The sequence below is a fragment of the Boleophthalmus pectinirostris genome, unplaced genomic scaffold, assembly GCF_026225935.1.
Source record: "Boleophthalmus pectinirostris isolate CB_2022bp ecotype Guang Dong unplaced genomic scaffold, ASM2622593v1 HiC_scaffold_12, whole genome shotgun sequence".
Taxonomy (NCBI): Eukaryota; Metazoa; Chordata; class Actinopteri; order Gobiiformes; family Gobiidae; genus Boleophthalmus; species Boleophthalmus pectinirostris.
Window position 1 is genome coordinate 22,089,008 of NW_026571018.1, and position 19,114 is coordinate 22,108,121.

At 40.3% G+C, this 19,114-nt stretch overlaps 1 protein-coding gene across 12 annotated transcripts in view; it reads left to right on the forward strand.

The window, feature by feature from the left end:
* LOC110168132 (RNA-binding protein Musashi homolog 2) overlaps positions 1 to 19,114 on the forward strand; it is a 280,880-nt gene that overhangs the window by 188,797 nt on the left and 72,969 nt on the right. For all 12 annotated transcript variants that reach the window (XM_055149047.1, XM_055149052.1, XM_055149053.1 and 9 more), the window contains exon 8: positions 16,528 to 16,610. In XM_055149047.1, the coding sequence (XP_055005022.1) occupies positions 16,528 to 16,610 (83 nt within the window). The remainder of the gene's footprint in view (positions 1 to 16,527; positions 16,611 to 19,114) is intronic.

The window sequence follows — 19,114 nt, forward strand, 5'->3', positions numbered from 1 at the left end:
TGTGTCCTTGGCAGCTTATAAACCAAGAGGATTTCATGGAATTTCGCACTAAACAAAGCACTGTGCTTTTATGATGTCCAACGGAGGAGCTTGTCATCTGGAAGTCACTATTTCTGCACATTGTATCTTTGGTCAGTGCTGTTGGTTTTAGGGGGATAAGTTGACGTTGCATAGGTTTAGCACAGCAAAATAACAGCTAAATAAGTCATCATTTAAAAGTAAACACTCTGAGGAATATGAAATAGTTGCTGAAATGCCTCGAGGGTTTGTACCAACTTGCATTAAGTGCGCTGTTATTGAAGTGCGTATATAGAGTTTGTTCACACGCTTTGCTGCCTTCTGGCCATATATCTGACTAAATTGGCCTTTACTTATTCCTATATTAGTTTATGACCTCTGAGCTCACTTCTGCTTTATTTTTTTACAGAATTGGTAATTCTGGATGTATTTGCCTGTAACGACTGTATAACAAAGACAAGATCTCTTATACTTCAACTTGAAAATATTAAATGAGGGCACCTTTGCATTTTGACTTAATAGATTCAGTTATCCCCTATATGTTTTGGTAGCATCTGGGTCTACATTATTACAACTATAACATATCCACATTTTGCCTATGAGACTTTTAGAGGCAGTGCAGGGGTAAGCAGGAGGAGCACCTGGACTAGTGCTGCTGTCATCATGTGCATTCTTTGCTTTATGTGAGAGATCATCCAACACAGTGATGCAACAATACTCTAAAAACGGCAAGAAATGCATGTCTGCTGCCGTATCTGTACTTACTCTTCTAAAACACTGGGTATCTGATGCACAGGGGAACATTATTTGGTGAATTTCAGCGTTTTTTGTTTTTTTTGTTGTTGTTTTTTTTACCATATTGAAGCACTATCTGTCGCCTGCTTCCTATTTTTGAAATGAAACAACTTTCACGGTTTAAATATGTAAATGGATGGGAGCGCACCTGATCTCTGCCACTCAGAGCAGACATCAGGTGTGCCCCATCATTTCATCAAATTGAAAAGCTGTCATTTTAAGCAAACAGGATTCACTGAAAAGATGCAGGTGCTGGTCCTCTCCCCATGCAGCCCCTGCTATATATCATCTAGCATATTTAATATTCATTCCACTCAGTTCTTCTAAAATTTGATGATGGTTTTGTAATTGCTAATGGTTTTGAAAATTGGAGGTATCTCTTTCCAAAAGGCCTTGTAGTAATTCAAAGACAGTAATTGTTACTTTCAATAGGAAAGGTTTTTGCCATAAACCATGACAAGAAGTCATGAAAAAGCTCTTCTCTGCGAAAAATGACTACAGATAAATGACTGCGAATTGGCCACAAAGGCATACAGTATGAAAGGAGCTGCAAGATAAGGTGCAGGATTAGCTGTTGAAAAACGTCTACATTACAGTGTTGGATAGAGGGTTGTGACCATACCCGCTACTGACTGAGCGCATTTTTCTTTTCAACAAATTAGCAGCTTTAAAAGATTTGAGTGACATTTTCACAGCCATTGATGACAAGCAGTGCAGTTGTTATTATTGTTTTATTTGTCTGTATAGGGTATTCATAAAAAGTCTGGTACTCTCATTGGGTTCTCCCTGTATGAATAAAAATAAAAGAAATGGAAAACTGCAAAAGAATATTTCATTCCACTTATAAGAAACAAAATCTGGATGTGCACTCCATTTGTATGTTTTCATTTGAAGGCATACTCACTTGTTTTGTACATATTTAATAATTGTCATGTATTTTGGATAGGATAGTTTGTTCTGAGGCCAATAGCAATGACCATACAGAATGCTCCACATAGCAGGGAGGGCTGAACTTGAATAGGCCTGCCCTGTTTAAGTGCCCTGGCCGCAGATGCATTTAGCGGTCAGCTGTGAGTTTATGGCTGGGGACAGCACTGTCTTCCGTGCCATTTGTTGTGGCTGACCTTTAAGATGATGAAGCGCAGTGTGAGTGACCCCTGGCAGGGTTTGTTCAAAGAGCAGTCTCCCGTAATGGGGGGTCCGGAGCTTGGCAGCATGCTGTGGGATTGATCAGCCCCTCACTCAAAGGCCAACCACAGGCCGGCCCGAGCAGAGAAGGCCATGCAGGACGGAGCACCATCAGCGCCTTTGAAGCCCGCTCCAACACCTCAGCTGCTTCAGTGCATGAATAAACATGTGTCTGGGCCTAAGCTGCTCCTGTGTCTCCTCTCCTTCTGTTCTCCTGGAGCACGCCAGGGCTGGCAGCAAAACATCAGCAAGAGGACTCAACTTCTGTCTTTTAGTTGCTCTAAACCATTCCGCCATCTTTTTCTTCTCGGTTTCAGCCAGTGTCACAGCCTCTGCTGAACACTTCCTGTGCTCGTCTAGTGTGGCAGGATTAAATCCACTCATTTAAAGCTTGCATTGCTTCCACAGATGTCAGCTTTGAGATTGAAATGAGCTCCCCTTCTGCAGGCGCTGAGTTAAAAGGGAAATACAGAAAGGAGAAGAGAGACTAAACTCAAATGCTCCCACTTTTCAGAGGCACAAGAGCAGCTGTACCGCAAGTGTCTGAGAGCGTTTGACCACAGAATACACAGGGTTAGCATCCGCACCTGCACACACATGCAACTGCCAATCACAGGATATTCAACAAGTAATGTGGACTGAACAAAAAAATAGTAATGACACTAACATTTCCAGTTATTAGACATAAAATAAACCATCAATTTAAGGAAACTAGTCACCTACATCATATTCTCCTTTTTGGGAATTCTTCTGTTCATACGTATGCATGATTATGTTTAACTTCTGCGTTAGCTTAAAAACTGTAACACCATTAAATGCAATTGACTCTCGAACAGGATAGGTCATATGTGAACACACTATGCCAGATTTCACTGTAATACTTCACAATGTGTTCTTTTGTTGTCAGTATAAAGACACAAGGAGGACTATCTTCTGACATTATTAAAGGAAATTCAGCATCTCCTTGACCTCATGATGCTCTTGAGTAGATTTGTCTGTGCCTTTGTAATTCCCACTGGACTTATGCTAATGTGAGCTCATGACCTTTGCTTACCCTTCCTCAGGTGTTCCTTTGCTAGAACTGACATAAAAGAGCAACACGAATCAATGTGATGAATAACTTAAACAAAGCTGTAAATAAGCTACATTTAAGTCTCTCCACTGAGCTTTCTCTGCCATGATAATCCCTGCCCAAAGGCGTCCGTGGAAGGGTCTAACTATGAAGACAATTTGCTGTGGTCATGTTTGTGTTTGATTATATTCACAATTTAAGGCAGTATGCAATTAATTCATTCTGCCTGTTATAAACGGAGCTGTGGTCGGGGAAGCTTAAATTTTCTTTCTTGTGGAGAGAAAGTGATTAAAGAGAGGTTCTCAAAATCTCTTTTTTGATTATAAGGTCAGTGGTATCTGAATAAAATCATCCCACACTGATTTAATTAAGCTGATTGTGGTGATGTCATGATTTGAGTTTGAGTCACATGGGAAGGGCTCTTGAAGGAAACAGTCTTTTCTCACTATCGCAACATAACAGCATCCATAAAGTAAACACAAGTGGCAGTTCTGCCTCTGAGCATTTGGCTCACTCAATGAAAGCAATCTCTGCTAAATGGTAATGGGCCCGCGTAAAGTGGCATCATCAGTGTTGTTCATTTCAGACGGAGCGCTCCCGTGTCACGCCTTCAAATACACCCCTTGCTTAAATATTAATAACAATCTGGCCCCAGCAGCAACAGGAGACCTAATTCACTTAAATCAATTTTACTTTGCAACCTCCTTGCACTTAATTCAGTGGTTCAAAGCCCAGTTGTTTGCAGAGGATTATCTTGATTAAATGCTTTTAGTTCCTGAGTGAAATCCCCTGTTGAGCAGCTGGTCGGAAACGCTGGCATCCACAACACCACACACACTTTGACTATTCATTCACAAAGTGCTCCCCATGCACGAACTTCTGAGCCATCTGATATTTTCAATCCGGCCCCATTCACCCACTTTTTCTTATTATTCCTCTTTTTACTTTTGTCAGGAATGAGAAATGCTAATTAAGTTTAATGAAATTGATATCTATATCAATAGGTCACGCAGCACAAAAGGTGGGTGTCTGCGTCTTTCATTCCCAAGTCCCATGTTAGAGCTCACCTCAAAAGAAATTCATCACATCGACTCAAAAGGCTTTTGGAGGGGACTGGTGACCTGTCCTCCCACCGCCCCCGCCCCACACGCTTGTTACTGTATGTGATAGAAATTGAGACATCTATTAAGCCCGGGCCTATTGCTCGCCACAAAAGAGTCTGACATTGGTGAAAGAAGGATCCTCTTGTGGTCCAAACCCATGGATCTCATTACAGCCATACTCCATTTGTACTAAAGAAATTCTATCACTGTGAGCAATTATGTCGACGATGGTTGCGCGCACATTTCTAATTCTGTATTGGAAGCGCTTGCCTGTCTCATATAGTGAATGGTATTTACTCAACCTGCCTCCACTGTTTGCTTTAAGGCTCCTCGCTGCGTTTTAAGAAAGTCTAATGCTTTCTTAGCTGTGGTTGTGTTTGTCCATGGATTTGATTAGTGTTTTTTCAATGTGTGTTTATTTGCACATCATAGCCAACAAAATCTGATTATTTCACAAGAGAGGACATTAATTTCCAAACACCTTGCGCAAAAGAGGTCACTTAATTAATTAGATTTTAAATTCTGAACTTAATTAGCTTATGTTTACATTAACATTGAGAGAGGCTATGTTGAAAAGTTATGAGGGGCACATTTCTTGGACTTTTTCAAGCAAGCAAAGTCATGGTAGCAGACACATGCATCTTGTGTTCTACACCTTACCTTCTTCACATATTTCATACATACCAGACAGTCCTAATTCTTACAATGAATGAATACACAAGCAACAGGCTAAAATATTTCTGTACTGACCCCATGTAGCACAAATTAGTAAAGGTATAATAAATTATTCCCTTTTAAAAACTGTACACCTCAGATAAGAATAAACTACAACTCACACTCTATCAACTGCACATACGACTTCATCATTCCACCTGATGACTGTTTTTGACTGACCTTGCTAACAAGCTAACAAACCAAGCAATGTCAGTGAGATCATAACCTCTTCAGTGGCAGCAATAAATCAGGACCAAGCCTCTTGAGGTTGAGATATTCATGTGACAACACCACTGCTGTGTATGATCACATTTTTATTTAATTTCTACTACCAAACTTGTGTCTTGCTAGCTTTTCCAATATGTATTAATGAAGCAAGAGGTTTGCCTTTGGACTCCAATTAGCTGTGAATTAGCTTCGGCCACTGGTTTCAGACCGTGATGTATCGTGGCTGTAATGTGTTGGTATTGTGCCCAGCATTACTCATGTGTTTCGGCACCTCTCCGGGAGCTCAGGGACCCTCGCTGTAGACCTGATTCCTCAGTGCTGTGTGGAATACACGCCATGTTTTCAGAAGTGTTAAAAGGGCCTCTATTTTTACGATACAGTCATCAGTGGAGCATGCTAGGTCATGTGTGCAAGGACAATGGGGGGGTGCAGGGGCTGCTGTTGTGTTCGTAAAGGTGCGCTGTGCGAGGGGTAAAAGAGCTGGCTCCGACTAAATGTGAACGCTGCTACCTTGTGATTAATCATTATCCTCTGTGCCAGTAATGTTACTCGTCTCATAAATTTTAAGCAACTGTGCCAATTGCGGTGCACACTCCATGAAAATAGCTCACCAAATGGAGATGAATCTCTAAACCGGCTGCTCCGCATTGCAAAATAAAATTGTTTTGAAAGAAATGAATTGCAGTAACAATAAGTCATATCCAGAGGTGGAATATCTTTTCTCATAAAAATTGTGTTACTGATAATACAGATGTGTGACACCAGTAGTACCACAAAATTATGGCTTCATTGTATTATTGTTATTGATGGGTTATTATAGTGAATGCTACAACTACTACAAACAAGTAGTTTTGCTTTTTGTTACTACTACTTCTACCACTGGCACCTAGGTTGACCACCTGTTTTTATTTACTTGTTCTGCATACTGCAATTTAAGCCCCTGTCCTCTGTCGCATTTATTCAGAGCATGAAATTTTAGAAATTATCTTTTTTTTTGTTAATGCCACATAAATTATGAAAACTGAGATTTACATAAATTAAATCAAGATGTTTTGAGTGGATTGGCATGAAAGGTTAGAATATGTTTTCACCTTTTGCTGTATTACTATTGTTAAAAACTAAAAATCATGTGGTGTTATAGCAGTTATTATCTATGAATTTCCCAGCTCTGTATCTCAATATCAGACCACATTCAACGTGTCCCTCTTTTGCTTCAATTCAAGGTGGTCACCATGACCATTTACGCCATAACCATCACTATGACTGCTACTACCAGTGCTGTAATAACAATTTCATGAGATGTTTTGTAAATGATGTGAGTAAAAGTATGTAGTTATTGGCCCTCTCTCAGTGCAGGTGAGATAAAGCTGTTCCACCTGAGTGCAGTGCTGCTCAGAATGCTGCTCAAAGCCTGGGTCAGGTCCCAGGCTGAGGCCACTTTACAAAGGACACATGCTTTTGTCAGGCCTGACCGGGGGGCAGGGTTTTTTCACCTTCATGTAACATCAAACACTCCTGAACACTGCACCTGTCTGCAGCCAGCACACCACTGGTAAAAACACGTCTGGATTTCTTCAATAGAAAGAAGCTGGAGGGGGCACATACTGTACATGTATATTTTCCTTAATTTAGCAGAATCTAATTGGTCTTTGCTAATTAATAACTAATTTAAATGTCTTATATATGATTTATAAAATGTTATAATGTTTTATCCTCATCAAAAACATAAGTCTTTACCTGATGGATGTTGTTATTTGTGAACTTCTATGACTTTTTTGTTAGTCTTGAGATCATGACCTAACTTGCTCTGATCATTTAAGAGTTAAAATATCCACTGCAAAACTTGTATAATGAGCAGTTATCTTATTTTTATGTCAATATGTCAGCTGAGACAGGCCTTGCATCATCTTCTGGTATGTTTTAGAATTACAGGTCAAGATTAACTAAGGTTGTAGGTATTTTCTCTACAAAAACACTTTAATATACAAACAATTACAAGATGCTCTCACTAACTGCTACCAGTGAAAGAAAACATGTATGAAATCACTGGCCATGACATTGGATATAGAATACAATACTTATTAGAAAATACAAACGCGGTAGAACATATAAACTGGTACTGCATTGCGAGTATCTCTTCATTTTCCTCTTTTGCAAATCAAGTAGAAAGAGAAGCAAAGTAACAAGTAAAGTTAAACTGGGTAATAAATAAACAATACCGCTTATTAGAGATTAAACTAAATCTAGTTCACTGCCAGATCCATTCTCTTTGGAATATTGTTTCCCCTGGATACAGTCTCCTACAGCATCACTTCCCATTTGCTAATAAAACTTGGGGCAGCTTTTTAAAGATGCAAAAGTCAAATGTGTTGGTAAACAAACAGTTGCCACCCCCGTAACACCACCTCGTGAGCACTGCTGGAGCTGTTCCAGAGCTGATATGTCTGACAGAATCAGCATGATGAGTTTTAATACAAGTAACTTTATTTTATTGTTGTATAAGAAGCGATTTGTCACAACTTTTAGCACATACATTTCTACGATATAAACAGAATTCACTTTTTATAATAATATATAATATTTTTACTACTTGTTTCTGTTGCCTCTACGGTGATAGAATAAATAAGCCCTTCATGCAGACACCATGTAAGTGATGATACTACAGCTGACAGTGTGCTCACAAACAGCAGTATTTCTTTTTTCTTTTATTATTTTTCTGCTGTACAATTTGAGACCTGTGAGGCTGACCAGGTTCACAGCTTAAAGGAGGAAACCCATTTGCAGTGCCTCCATTATTCCCTCAGTTACAGCATTTGCTTCTTTAAAATACATTTAGCAAATTTCTATATATTTATCTATTACGCTTCCCCTGTTCTCCATTCTCTAATGCCCCCTAAGCCGCCTGCTAGTCGCCTGCTGTCTTTTGCTGAGGTGCGCAGAGCTAGTTAGTCAACTTCTGTGGATAATTGCTTTGGTTCTATTGCTCAAGCAGCCGTGTGATCTTGTGAAAAAGGAGCGAAATTCACACTTATGGGCATATTGTTTGGCACTAATGAGGGTCTTTATTGAGTTCCAAAGTGTTTGAAGGTACATCGAAGAGGTGCAGAGAGCTGCCTTTATTTCACAAGTACACACTTTGTATAGCAATTGAGCAGCACTTTGCCACTGACCCACATGTACACCAAGCAGGCATTGCATTATGGGTGCTCACCTAATATCCACTTTTAATTGCTACAAATGGAGATGTATGTTTTTAGTAAAGACTATTCTTTAGGTGACATAGAGTGACTAGCACACTGACCTCACAGCAAGAAGGGTCAAGGCTCGATTTGGGTTTGGTTTCAGTGCATCCTGTGTTTGTGTGTGTTTGCATGCTTCTCCCTGTGTCTGCACTATAGGTAAAAAGGTAGTCCTGACCAAGCCTAAATTAGGAGCTGGAGTCTGGTCCCTAGCTTTCTTTTTATATTGCCTTAAGAGGTGCTGTAGAGAGTTCATACTTGGTTAAAGCTGTCCATCAGTCACTCAAAGAACTGTAGAGGCTGACCAACAGGAGAAGTGGTTGGGGGGAAAGGGTTAGCGTTAGGGAAAAGCAGAAAGGTCTAAGCAATCTAACAATCCAGGAACAAAAGCTACAATTGGCCTAAAACTCACAGTTTCTCTCAAGTCAACTCTATGTGCTTTCCATTCTGCTTCAAGCAGATCCAGATGACTAAAATTCATAATCGTTCACAAGATTTCACCAACTAACAGATGCTACAATAAATGTAGTTAATACGATTAACTGAGATTCAGGAGCAGGACCACGCCTCAGCCGCCCTCTCCTCTCACCGGCGAACCACAACTCACCTCGACCACGCCTCTAATTTCCCAGAAGCCTATATGTAGCAGCCTTTCCCATCATCCCAGTTTGTCTCGGCGAACTCGACCCCACCCTCCCATCCCCTATTTTGTCTTTCAGTCATAAGACCCCTACAAGGGGGGTCCCGTTCCGGCTGGGCCAATTGTAGATTGAGACGGAGCCCCCACCCATAGTCTCAACCCAGCCATCTTTGCCTCGCTTTGTACATTATCAATAAACTACTTCGCACTATGTTGTCGTTGGCGTGGTCCTAGCTAGTGAAAGGTTATTAGATGGATTTGCCATCAGTGGATATAGTGTTGTGCCTTATCCTTGTTCATTGGCATAATATCGTGTAGCTTCACTGCTGCACCTTGGGTTGCTATGAATATCTGTCATTAAGGCATACATGAAATTAGTCTCTTTCTACAAGCTCATTTATATGCAAACCCAATGCTGTAGAGGTGCGCTTGCCCGTGCCTGCATGCTGTTGCTGTGTCTCTTTAAGTAGGACAGTAGAAATTGATGGCCAACTCTGAAAGCTGACCTACATAGAGGCACAAACAAAGTAGTCTCCTCAGCGTGCATGCAGGGCCCAGTTGCTCGGCAGAAAATGCTAAAGTAGCAGATATATTTTGTTATAGTGAATATGAAAGCAAAACAACAAGTGATCTGTCATTGTTCATCTCATGGTCATTTAGATAAACAAAAGAGCAGTACCTGTTCTTCTTATTATTATTAGCACACTGTTTAAGAAACATGAAGTATTGTTAACATATCTATTGAATAGGTAAATTTTTGTGATGGTTAATATATTATTCTATTGTTACATTCATCACACTGGCAACAAGGGCAGATAAAGAGCTTGTCTCTACCCATACTTTATTTGGTGTGTCTAGCTTTGAACTTATCTGAAAATATGTAAAATGTTGGTATACGTCTGTACTGAACTTTTTTTTGGTCATTAATTCCATGCTGTTTTATGGACACAAATCTCCCAGTGGTTAACATGCATTGTTAAGGACTGTGGGCTATCACAGCAGAAAAAAATGACGTATCACCTTCCAGCTTTTTATTTACCTTGTTAACTGCAAGCCGAGTAAAAACAAACAGAATCACTGTAAAACACAAATGATTTCCTTTGATGGCAATAATAATCTGATATTCTGTCTGAAATCACAATATGTTTTAATACAATGTCCAACTACTGACCATAACCTTTGTGGCTGTGTGGCTGTGTATTTGCGGCCTTCACTTTGCATGAATCACTGCATATGCATAACTGTAATGGTCTGAACAAAACCCTGCAAATATCAAACGAATGCATTTGAAGAGACAGATCCCAGCACAAAGGGCCACCACACGAGGAGAAAGGCCAAGCGTGAAGCAAATAACAATCACATTGAAATCTAATTACATCAATTTTCAATCACAGTGTTTGTGTCTGATTGTTCTGCGGCCTTGTGCTTTATTTCATACTCTTATTAAAATCCACTCGGTGACATTTTTCTCTAATCAATTGTGAGATGTCCTTTTAACTGTTGTCTCAACTAATAAATTCTAGCATTTAAAAGCCTCAGAGCCACTATTGAACTAACCTGATTCCCTTATGAGGTAATTGTTCAATCTTAAGTAGCATTTTTCAGGCAGCAGAGTCTTGGGTATGTGGGCACCTCCATGTGATCACCGCCTTGTGTTTCCATTTCACAAGGGCCTGACACTCAATCCAGACAGGACACCCAGACCTCTGCATTTTATCAGCTGCAGAAGTGTTCCATTAGACCTGAGTTATGAACACTCCTGTTTCCGAGCACATCCAGGACATGTGTCTTCAGTCGTCCTTAACCAACATTTGGCATTTCAGTAATTGTGCATTTGTTCAATATGGCACTGTATTGAAACGATCGTAACATTTGAAGTTGGGTTGCTAATAGGGGAAAATGACACTACTTTGTATGCAATTTTGTGAAACTTTTACAACTTATGAAACTGGAAATTATACTTGCAAATAAATGTGCTTGTCGTATGTACAGTATTACACAGGAAAACAAAAGATGCTGTTTTAGAGATTGTACTTCTAACTTCGGCTATTGGACATTTGTCACTGCTTGATGAAGCTAACCCAGCCAAAATGTAGATAAAGTGCATATTGACAGGTTTTGATGATTCTCTAATTTTGACTTCATTTGATGTGATAATACCTGTTGTAAATATAAATTATAGTTGTACACCAATCAAGAAACATTTTGCAAAGTTGAAAAATATGTTGAAAAGTAGAGAACAGCGAGAATTTCACCCATTGATGACATGCCAGTAGGGAGAATTCTATCCAAAAGTCCACGACAATTTACACTAAAGAAACACAATTTTTTATGAGACTTTAAGGATGACTTCAACAAAGTAAAGGTTTTTCTTTCTATTTGTATTTGTCAGATAATACTAATAATTTTTGTGTTCACTAGAGGAGTTTTGCTAGGAAAGAGTTATGGAATACCCTAGTGTAGTGTCATGATTTCCAACCAAGAAGTAAAATTTGAAATCTAAAAACTGCCAAAGCGGGAAAACAAGTGTGAATGTTTTTTCACAAATCTTAACTGTAACGATCTTAACTGTGTTTTAGTAAAATGAGTAGTCCAATCTGTCTTAGGCACTTTATTAGTCATTACATTTCTCATTATACTAATTGGTCTAATTGGTCTTCCCATTTTACTTGCCATAAACATTTTTGAAAGTTCAAATCCTGAAATGTTATGATATCACACTTGTTTTTTAAGTGCATTCACTGTGTAGAGCTTATTTTAGCAGACATGTTTTTTTTTTTTTGTTTTTTTTTTTTACCAATTTGTGAGCAAAATCAAAAGATCATGCTTGCAAGTAAATCCTATGTTTTCACAATTCACTAGCAGTTCCAGATCAAACCAGATTCTCCATACTACACCATATTACTTATAGCACAGCGCCCCAGGGAGTACACAGACATGCATCTCTTCATAATCAAATGTTTTATGATGCTCTCTTCAAACTAAGCCCTGAATCTGCAACTGCAGCGCTGCTAGTGGCCCACTCCACAGCCATACTTAGTAGATCCATCTTCCCCGTCTGTCCCAACGCTCCCCAAAGGCCCCCACACATAGAGGTAGTCACATTTATTTGTTTCTGACTTTACACGCGCTTGTGCTTTGACTTGCGATCTGGGAATCACTGCTTTCCCATGGGACCTAAACTCACTCCGCGATTCATCTCTGTAAATTAACCAATAACATATACGGCATAACATGCTTTTTTTATTGCTCTGCCGCTATGTGAGTGTTTTTTCTTTTACAACCTAAATCTATTTTTTATGTGAAATGTGCCTGGTGCGGTTAGAGAGTGGAGCTGCTAACTGTATTAAACATGGGATTAACGCCCGGGGCTGTGGATCTCTGGTAATAGCAGACGGAAGTAGTGATCAAAGAGCTCTAAGTGTGCTGTGGGTGTTGGCGCGGCCTCTGTGCGCTGCTCTGCATTAGAAGACAGGCCTGGGAGGCTGCCGGGGCATGCTCGCCGCGTAGGCTTTCTATAGTCTCTCCTTTGATTGGACAGGTGAGCTTTTGATCAGGCTTAATCAGGCCAGGCTAAGCTATTCTGCTCAGGAAGTGGGAGAGCGAAGTGGAGGTATGATAGTAGAGCCTACGACTGGGAGGATCAATTCCCTTCCTTATTAAGTGTTGGCAGAGTTTGCACTTGGAGCTGTTAAGGCAAAAGAAAATTGTCATTAAAGTCACTTTTAAATGATAGATTTCTAGAATGGATTTTGAGGTGAGGGCTAAAAATTTTAAGTGAAAAATATCAAATGCCACAGGCTACATCTACACCAATCTATTTTCATTCTAATGTGATAGATCAAAACTCAGGGGCAATTCAGCAATTAGAGGCAGTTGGAACTCAAACCTCCCCACCTTTATCTTTATCTTACCACAGTCTTGGCACATCAAATACCAAAATGTCATTTCTTCACTGTGAGATTTCATTGTGATTATCTCCATCAAATATATTACTCTAATTGTTGGACTTTGGCTCATAATTGTGGCACAGTTTGATTGGAATTTTGGATTTCTGAAGTTTATACCATTATTTGCATAGAAGCTATCTTATCTACCTTTAAACTTGCATAAAACACCTCTTGCACTCTTCCTTTCCTTTACCCTCATTTATCTTTGGCCATTACCTGGAATGGTGTAGTTAATGAGCACTGTGTCTGCCTTATATATCCATGACAATGCATAAGCTCAGTGCCTCAGTAGTATATTTAGCTACAGTCATTAGGGAACCTGGGGTAGCCTGCCATAGACATAGTAGGTGTGCTCCACTTTTATTCAAGAGTGGTCCTCCTCGTCTAAAAGTTTAATTACTTTGTTAAAGAACAATATACTGAAATAGTAGATTACTTGCTTACATTTACTATAGTATAAATGTGTACATTATGTATTTGTCCTCGGATAATCGTGTAGTATAGAGGAATTTTGCACATGTCGATTGTATCACATGTTGGAAAGTACAATTGTAGTCATAAGAGATCAGTTAATAAAAGTATTTAACAGAAATTTAAGCAGTGTACTGTTCTCTGGGACTAAACTTGGATCTGGACATCATTTTGTTAAAAGTCTGTATTCTCTAACTCTATTTATATTGCATTTAACACTTGCTTATAAATCTTGTACATTATAGTTTTTATGAGACTTGAAATAACCTCTAAAGTTGCCAGGTTGTCTTTGTGGACACTGTTTGTAACTGGAGAGGGCTTTGGAGCTGTGTGGGCAGCTGAGAAACACCGGTGTACAGAAGCAGAAAACCTGCAATGAGTGTGAAATAAAGAGGCAGAATGATGAAGCTGGTAAAGGGCCGTGAAAGTAGGCTCTCTGCCAATTTAGTGGAACGATGGGATGGGGGCCGCACCCGGAGCTGGCTAATAAGTGTGAGCGAGTGTAGCCAAGAGGGCCGGAGCAAGTCCATCCACACAACACCTATTATCAACCTCACCATCAGACATCCTTGTGCCTCCATTTACAGCCTATTGTTTAAGCTGTAGGGAGGGTCCTCTCTGCCCAAGTGTTGACACCTCTTCCCCCTGTCCATCAGCGCTGACAGGCTTTAATAGTCTCATAGAGGTCAAACTCAATCCTTGCGTCTGGGAGAAAAATATGCTAGGATACAAGAGGACAAAGCCGGTTTTGTGCTGACATTCTGCAGTAAGAGTATGGCTCGGGTCGGTGCTATTTTGTGGCCTATAATTGTCCGTAAGGTCTGTAAAATGGGATAGCCAAGCAAGAGGACCACAAGTTCAGACAGCCCACAGGGGGACGATTGCGAAGAGGGAGGGAGGAGAGAAAAACAAGGGGAAGTTTGCTTTTTGATGGCTATGGGACACATTCCAACTGCAGTTTACAGCTGCTGCAAAAATGTCCTTTCCAAGAGACAGAGAAAGAGAGCGATGGGATGGGGCTGCTGGTGGTAGGTGGTATCTGTGGCGTGGTCCAACCCTGACCCCACAGGATATAATGGTGCAGTGGAAAATGTCCTGTCAGTTGATGGAAGAGCCGCCCGTAGCAGCAGGGAAGGAGCCTGGCGACAGGGGCCATGTGTGTTAACCTCTTTCCTTGTCACTTTTTCTCTCTCCCCCAGTCTCCCACCTACCCCCGCCCCACAGACTTTACTCCCCTCTCTACCCCGACACTTCTTCGTGACAAATGACTCCTGGCGGTTGATTTGTTGGTTGTCAAAAGTGCTCCTTACGCTGGCATGAAGGTAGGGTGAGCAGAGGGCACATCTATCTATCTCGCGCTACCCTGTTTTTCCTGGCGTTGCATGTTCTCGCCTCAAGCCCAACGTAGAGATGTCAGACACTGGGAAATTGATATTCTGTCTCCTAAGATCTTATTAGATGTTGTCCATGTTTAATCAGCTGAAGCATTAAGGTGCTAAGTCCTCCCTCAACGAATGTTCCGCTTTGAGGAGCATCCATTGTTACTTGAAGAAGAGTGACAGCGCTAACGGCACATCATTTAAGGACACTTAATATGCACACTTTCTCATTACTTTGGAAGAGGAGGAAATGTGTTTGCCTCTAAATAATAAATCAATCAGCCTGTATGAATAAAATATACTATACTTGTTATTTATGTTATTTTATATTCATATATCTATATTGCACTGGCAAAATTGATGTCAGGACATTTCAATTAACAATGCATCATATGTGGTAGAAGATAAAGCCAAAAATGTTTATGTTTGTGTATCCGCTAGCTTCATAGCATAATTGCCTTAGTAAGTTTTCAAGTTTTTTGTGAAAATAAACTGCCTATGTCAATAAGATTTTGTTTCAGTAAGATTTGTAAAACTCTATCTGCAGCAGGTCTGGAGAGTAGAATGAGACAGAAAACACTTGAACTTTACTGAGAGTCAATGTTGAAATGATTTTTGTTTTGAAAATATTTTGTGGCACTCCAAAATGCAACTTAAGATACAAACACAGTATACATGGCGACCAATGGTTTACTTTCAAGAAATCTTTGTATTGTCACTGATATACAAATTTTATGGCTAGCTGACTTGATGATAAACAATCACAGTCATCCTTTCACCAGTCTGTCCCAGAGCAGTAGCAGCTCACCACTACCAAGTTCAACAGATGAGAGAATCAATAATGTACCGAATTGTAAAGTGACTTTGAGTGAACAGCGTAGCACAGAGTACAAGTTGTGGTTACATAAACTATTCTAAGCACTGCAGTGTCTCTATTGTATACTAGATAGTACATGTTCGCATCTACAAGAGGAAGTCAGATGGCGGGCTGTTTATATTGACTGGTGTTTAAGCTTTATCTGAAGTGATTTCAGTGCATCGTCTGGTGCTTTTTGTTAAAGAAACCCATCTTCTCGCAGCCACACTTGGTTTTTTATTCACTAAATGTGTTCCTGTTGTGCCATTTTCTTCTTTTGCTGAAGTAATACAAGATCAGTTTTTCTTTCAGCCCTCGACCACACAAGATGCTCAATTGCTTTGTGCATCCCCATCAAAAAGCGTGTTCAAAAATCTGCAACCATCTTGTCTGTGTCTTTGTGTTAAAAGAGGGGTTAAGCTTTTATCCCATAAATATGGCGTAAAAAACCCACAGTCAATGACACATTCATTCTGAGTCCTGCATTAACATAAAAACGAGGGCTTGTTATACAGTGAAATTTCAATAAAAAGAACACAAAATGCATTTAATGAAATTCAGATGCTGGGCCCTAGCTCGGTGAATCTCATTACAAAGCTTTGTGCTGTTTTTCCATCTTCTCGCTGCAGAAGAGGTCTTGGAGTGCCCTTAATAATGTGGCAGATTTCATCATATTCCTGATTTAAAGAGGACAATGTCTGTCTTGTGCACTTGTTCTTTTCAAGGCCCAAGCCAATCTACAAAAATGAACTTGCATAGTTTCTGAATCTGCTTGTGATAATAATAATCTATCTTTTTCTTTTGGAAGTTTTGTTGAAGCTAACTGTCTCTCTCTCTCTCTCTTCCCCCCTCCCCTCTGTTCTTCTCTGCATAGGATTTGGTTTCATAACTTTTGAGAGCGAGGACATCGTAGAGAAAGTCTGTGAAATTCATTTTCATGAAATCAATAACAAAATGGTAAGTCCACTCATATTTTTTTCAATTTCAGGTGTATGTTGAGGGATTAATTTTTGATTTGGTCTTTTTCCCTCAGTCTTAATAGCAGGGTTGAGTGTGCGGGTGGCGTCAGGTGGTTGGGTGGTTGGATGGGGAAGGCAGCGGCGTGTACTGCCCACAAAGCGTGAAATTGTGTGGCTGAGTTATGCCTGTCAGGCTGGAGGAGCGGGAGCCTGTCCTCTTCAGTGGCTCTAACCCTGGCACATACACACTCACACAGGTGGAGGTGTCCAGGGAGGCCACAGCGGAAGCTACTGGCGGAGTTCATTAGTCAGGGATTAACACCCCACCTAGTGTGTCCCTGTGACGCTGGTTTATACACACCCGTAATTCAGACACTTTACTGCTTCTCCTGCTCCATACCACAAAGGTGAAAGCAACAAATGACAAATACTCCAGGTGATTTATGACTTTAAATTTACATGTAATATGGTTTAAGATGGGTAATTGAATGTGTACTTCACTCATTTAAAATAATGTGTATTTGTGAACCACATTAATATTAAGGAGAAACTCCTCCACCCCTCCAGCTCCACTTTTGAAGTCATCATTTCACCTCTGATAATTGACACAGAGTGACCTGGCTGCAGTGGCTGTGGCACCAGGTCCTCCTTGAGCTGTCCGGCCCTCTTGAGAGATGCTGCATCATTTGAGCAGTTCTGTGGATGGACTATGGGGAATACTTGTCTCAGTGCCTCCATCTCCCGGTGCCTGCCTATCTGTGTGTGTCCGCTGCCTCTCTGCCAGGCACTCTGCTCCTGCCGCTTGCCCGCCCGAGTGACTGGCTGGCTGACTGACAGGATCAGTGTAGTAGAACCGTGTTCACCAGGGAGCACCCTGGGTCACGTATGACCCCAGTATACGCCCCCACACTGCATTACACTCAGTGCTCAGGACGGCTCCCTGCAGCGCACGACGTGACAGAAATAACTGTACGCGACCAGCCACTTCTGTCAAAATCAAATGTCGCCGATCCTCTGACATGTAGGCAACAGCAAGAGCAGAAACAACAAGTCTCACACAGCAGCACACGTAGCTGTTTATAAATGCACAGGGAAATAAGCACTGTCAGAGCACTTCATTCCTCTGCACATTGGCTTCTAAACTAATTACATGCTTAAGATCTAATACTCACTGAATCACATTGTACAAAGACTGTTAATTCGTATATCCAATCTTCCCTGCGATGAAAATTAGCCCATCTTAAAATGGACTGGTTAAAAGTACAAATTAGATAAGAGCTGTATTAAATAAAACTCAAAAGCCTCAAGAATTAAGGCTAAACATACACAAGTGGCAATATAAAAGCCTATATTATCTACTAGTATTGTATTCCCCCTTAAACCAGTGGTTTAGAATTGGTAATAAATATTATCCCCCAAAAGATCAACATTTTACTATTTTAACTACAGTTTCTGTTTTTACCATAGTAACTTTCTCAGATTTGAATACGTACAGCACATTGCTGAGACATAGTTATGTCCTTCATCCCTCAGTCAAATGTCCATCTGCAGAGTGGACTGGTTAAAAGAACTAATTAGATAACAATTTCGTAATAACCATTAGTGCCACTTATTTGCAGTAGTTAATGATGATTAACGCTCCAGGGTGTGAACCATTTCATAATTTACTGTAGCTATATTGCAGTTCAGAAGATTTTCAGTGTAAAACTAATTTCTGCAGCCTGTTCAGAATGTGATGTGATTGTGAACAGAAATCACAAGTTCCATATGGGTTTTTGGGCACTATAACTCTGTAAGTTTGGAAATGTGTGGCATTTACACAACAGTTAAACATTTTCTCCATTGTGTGTTTTTATATAACATAGAACTCCTTGAAAGATTTATTTTTCACTCCCTCTCCAGTGTACAGCGCTTTCAAAGTCGCTCAATATTGTGGAAATAGTTTTGACAAGGAAAAGTTGTGATTTGCTGCTGCCGTCTGTCCCTTCTGAAGTGCTATGCTGTCACTACACACACTTGTCAGAGAATGCAGCAAGTGTTTCCTAAGTGTACCTCTAGTTAAGTTATTGTTAGAGGGAAATAATACTTCAAATCCATGTAAGCAATCAGAAACTGGAAGTTGAATGACAAACAGCGGTCTATTGTCAAAACCTTGGACACAGGCAAGTTTTCTCTTAAGGATTTGCGCTATTTGTTGAAGATCTACCTTTGATTTCTTTGCCAAGTGTGTCCTTTAGATCTTCTCGAAAGGGCTGAAGAAAGAAGCAAGAACATGGAGTGACTTAAGAGCCTTTTTCAAAGATGCTTCAGCTGCTACCAGCGCTACATAAAGTACCAGCAGAAAGAACTAGTTATATCCACCAGACACTAATGTAAAAAAAAAACTCCCATGTTCCTTATGAAGTACTATACAGAAATAGACCTCATCCATCGTGCCCTGCCAGTGTTATCTAAGATGGTTGCTGAATAATTGATGCAGACAGAAATTCCACCCCTCTCGGG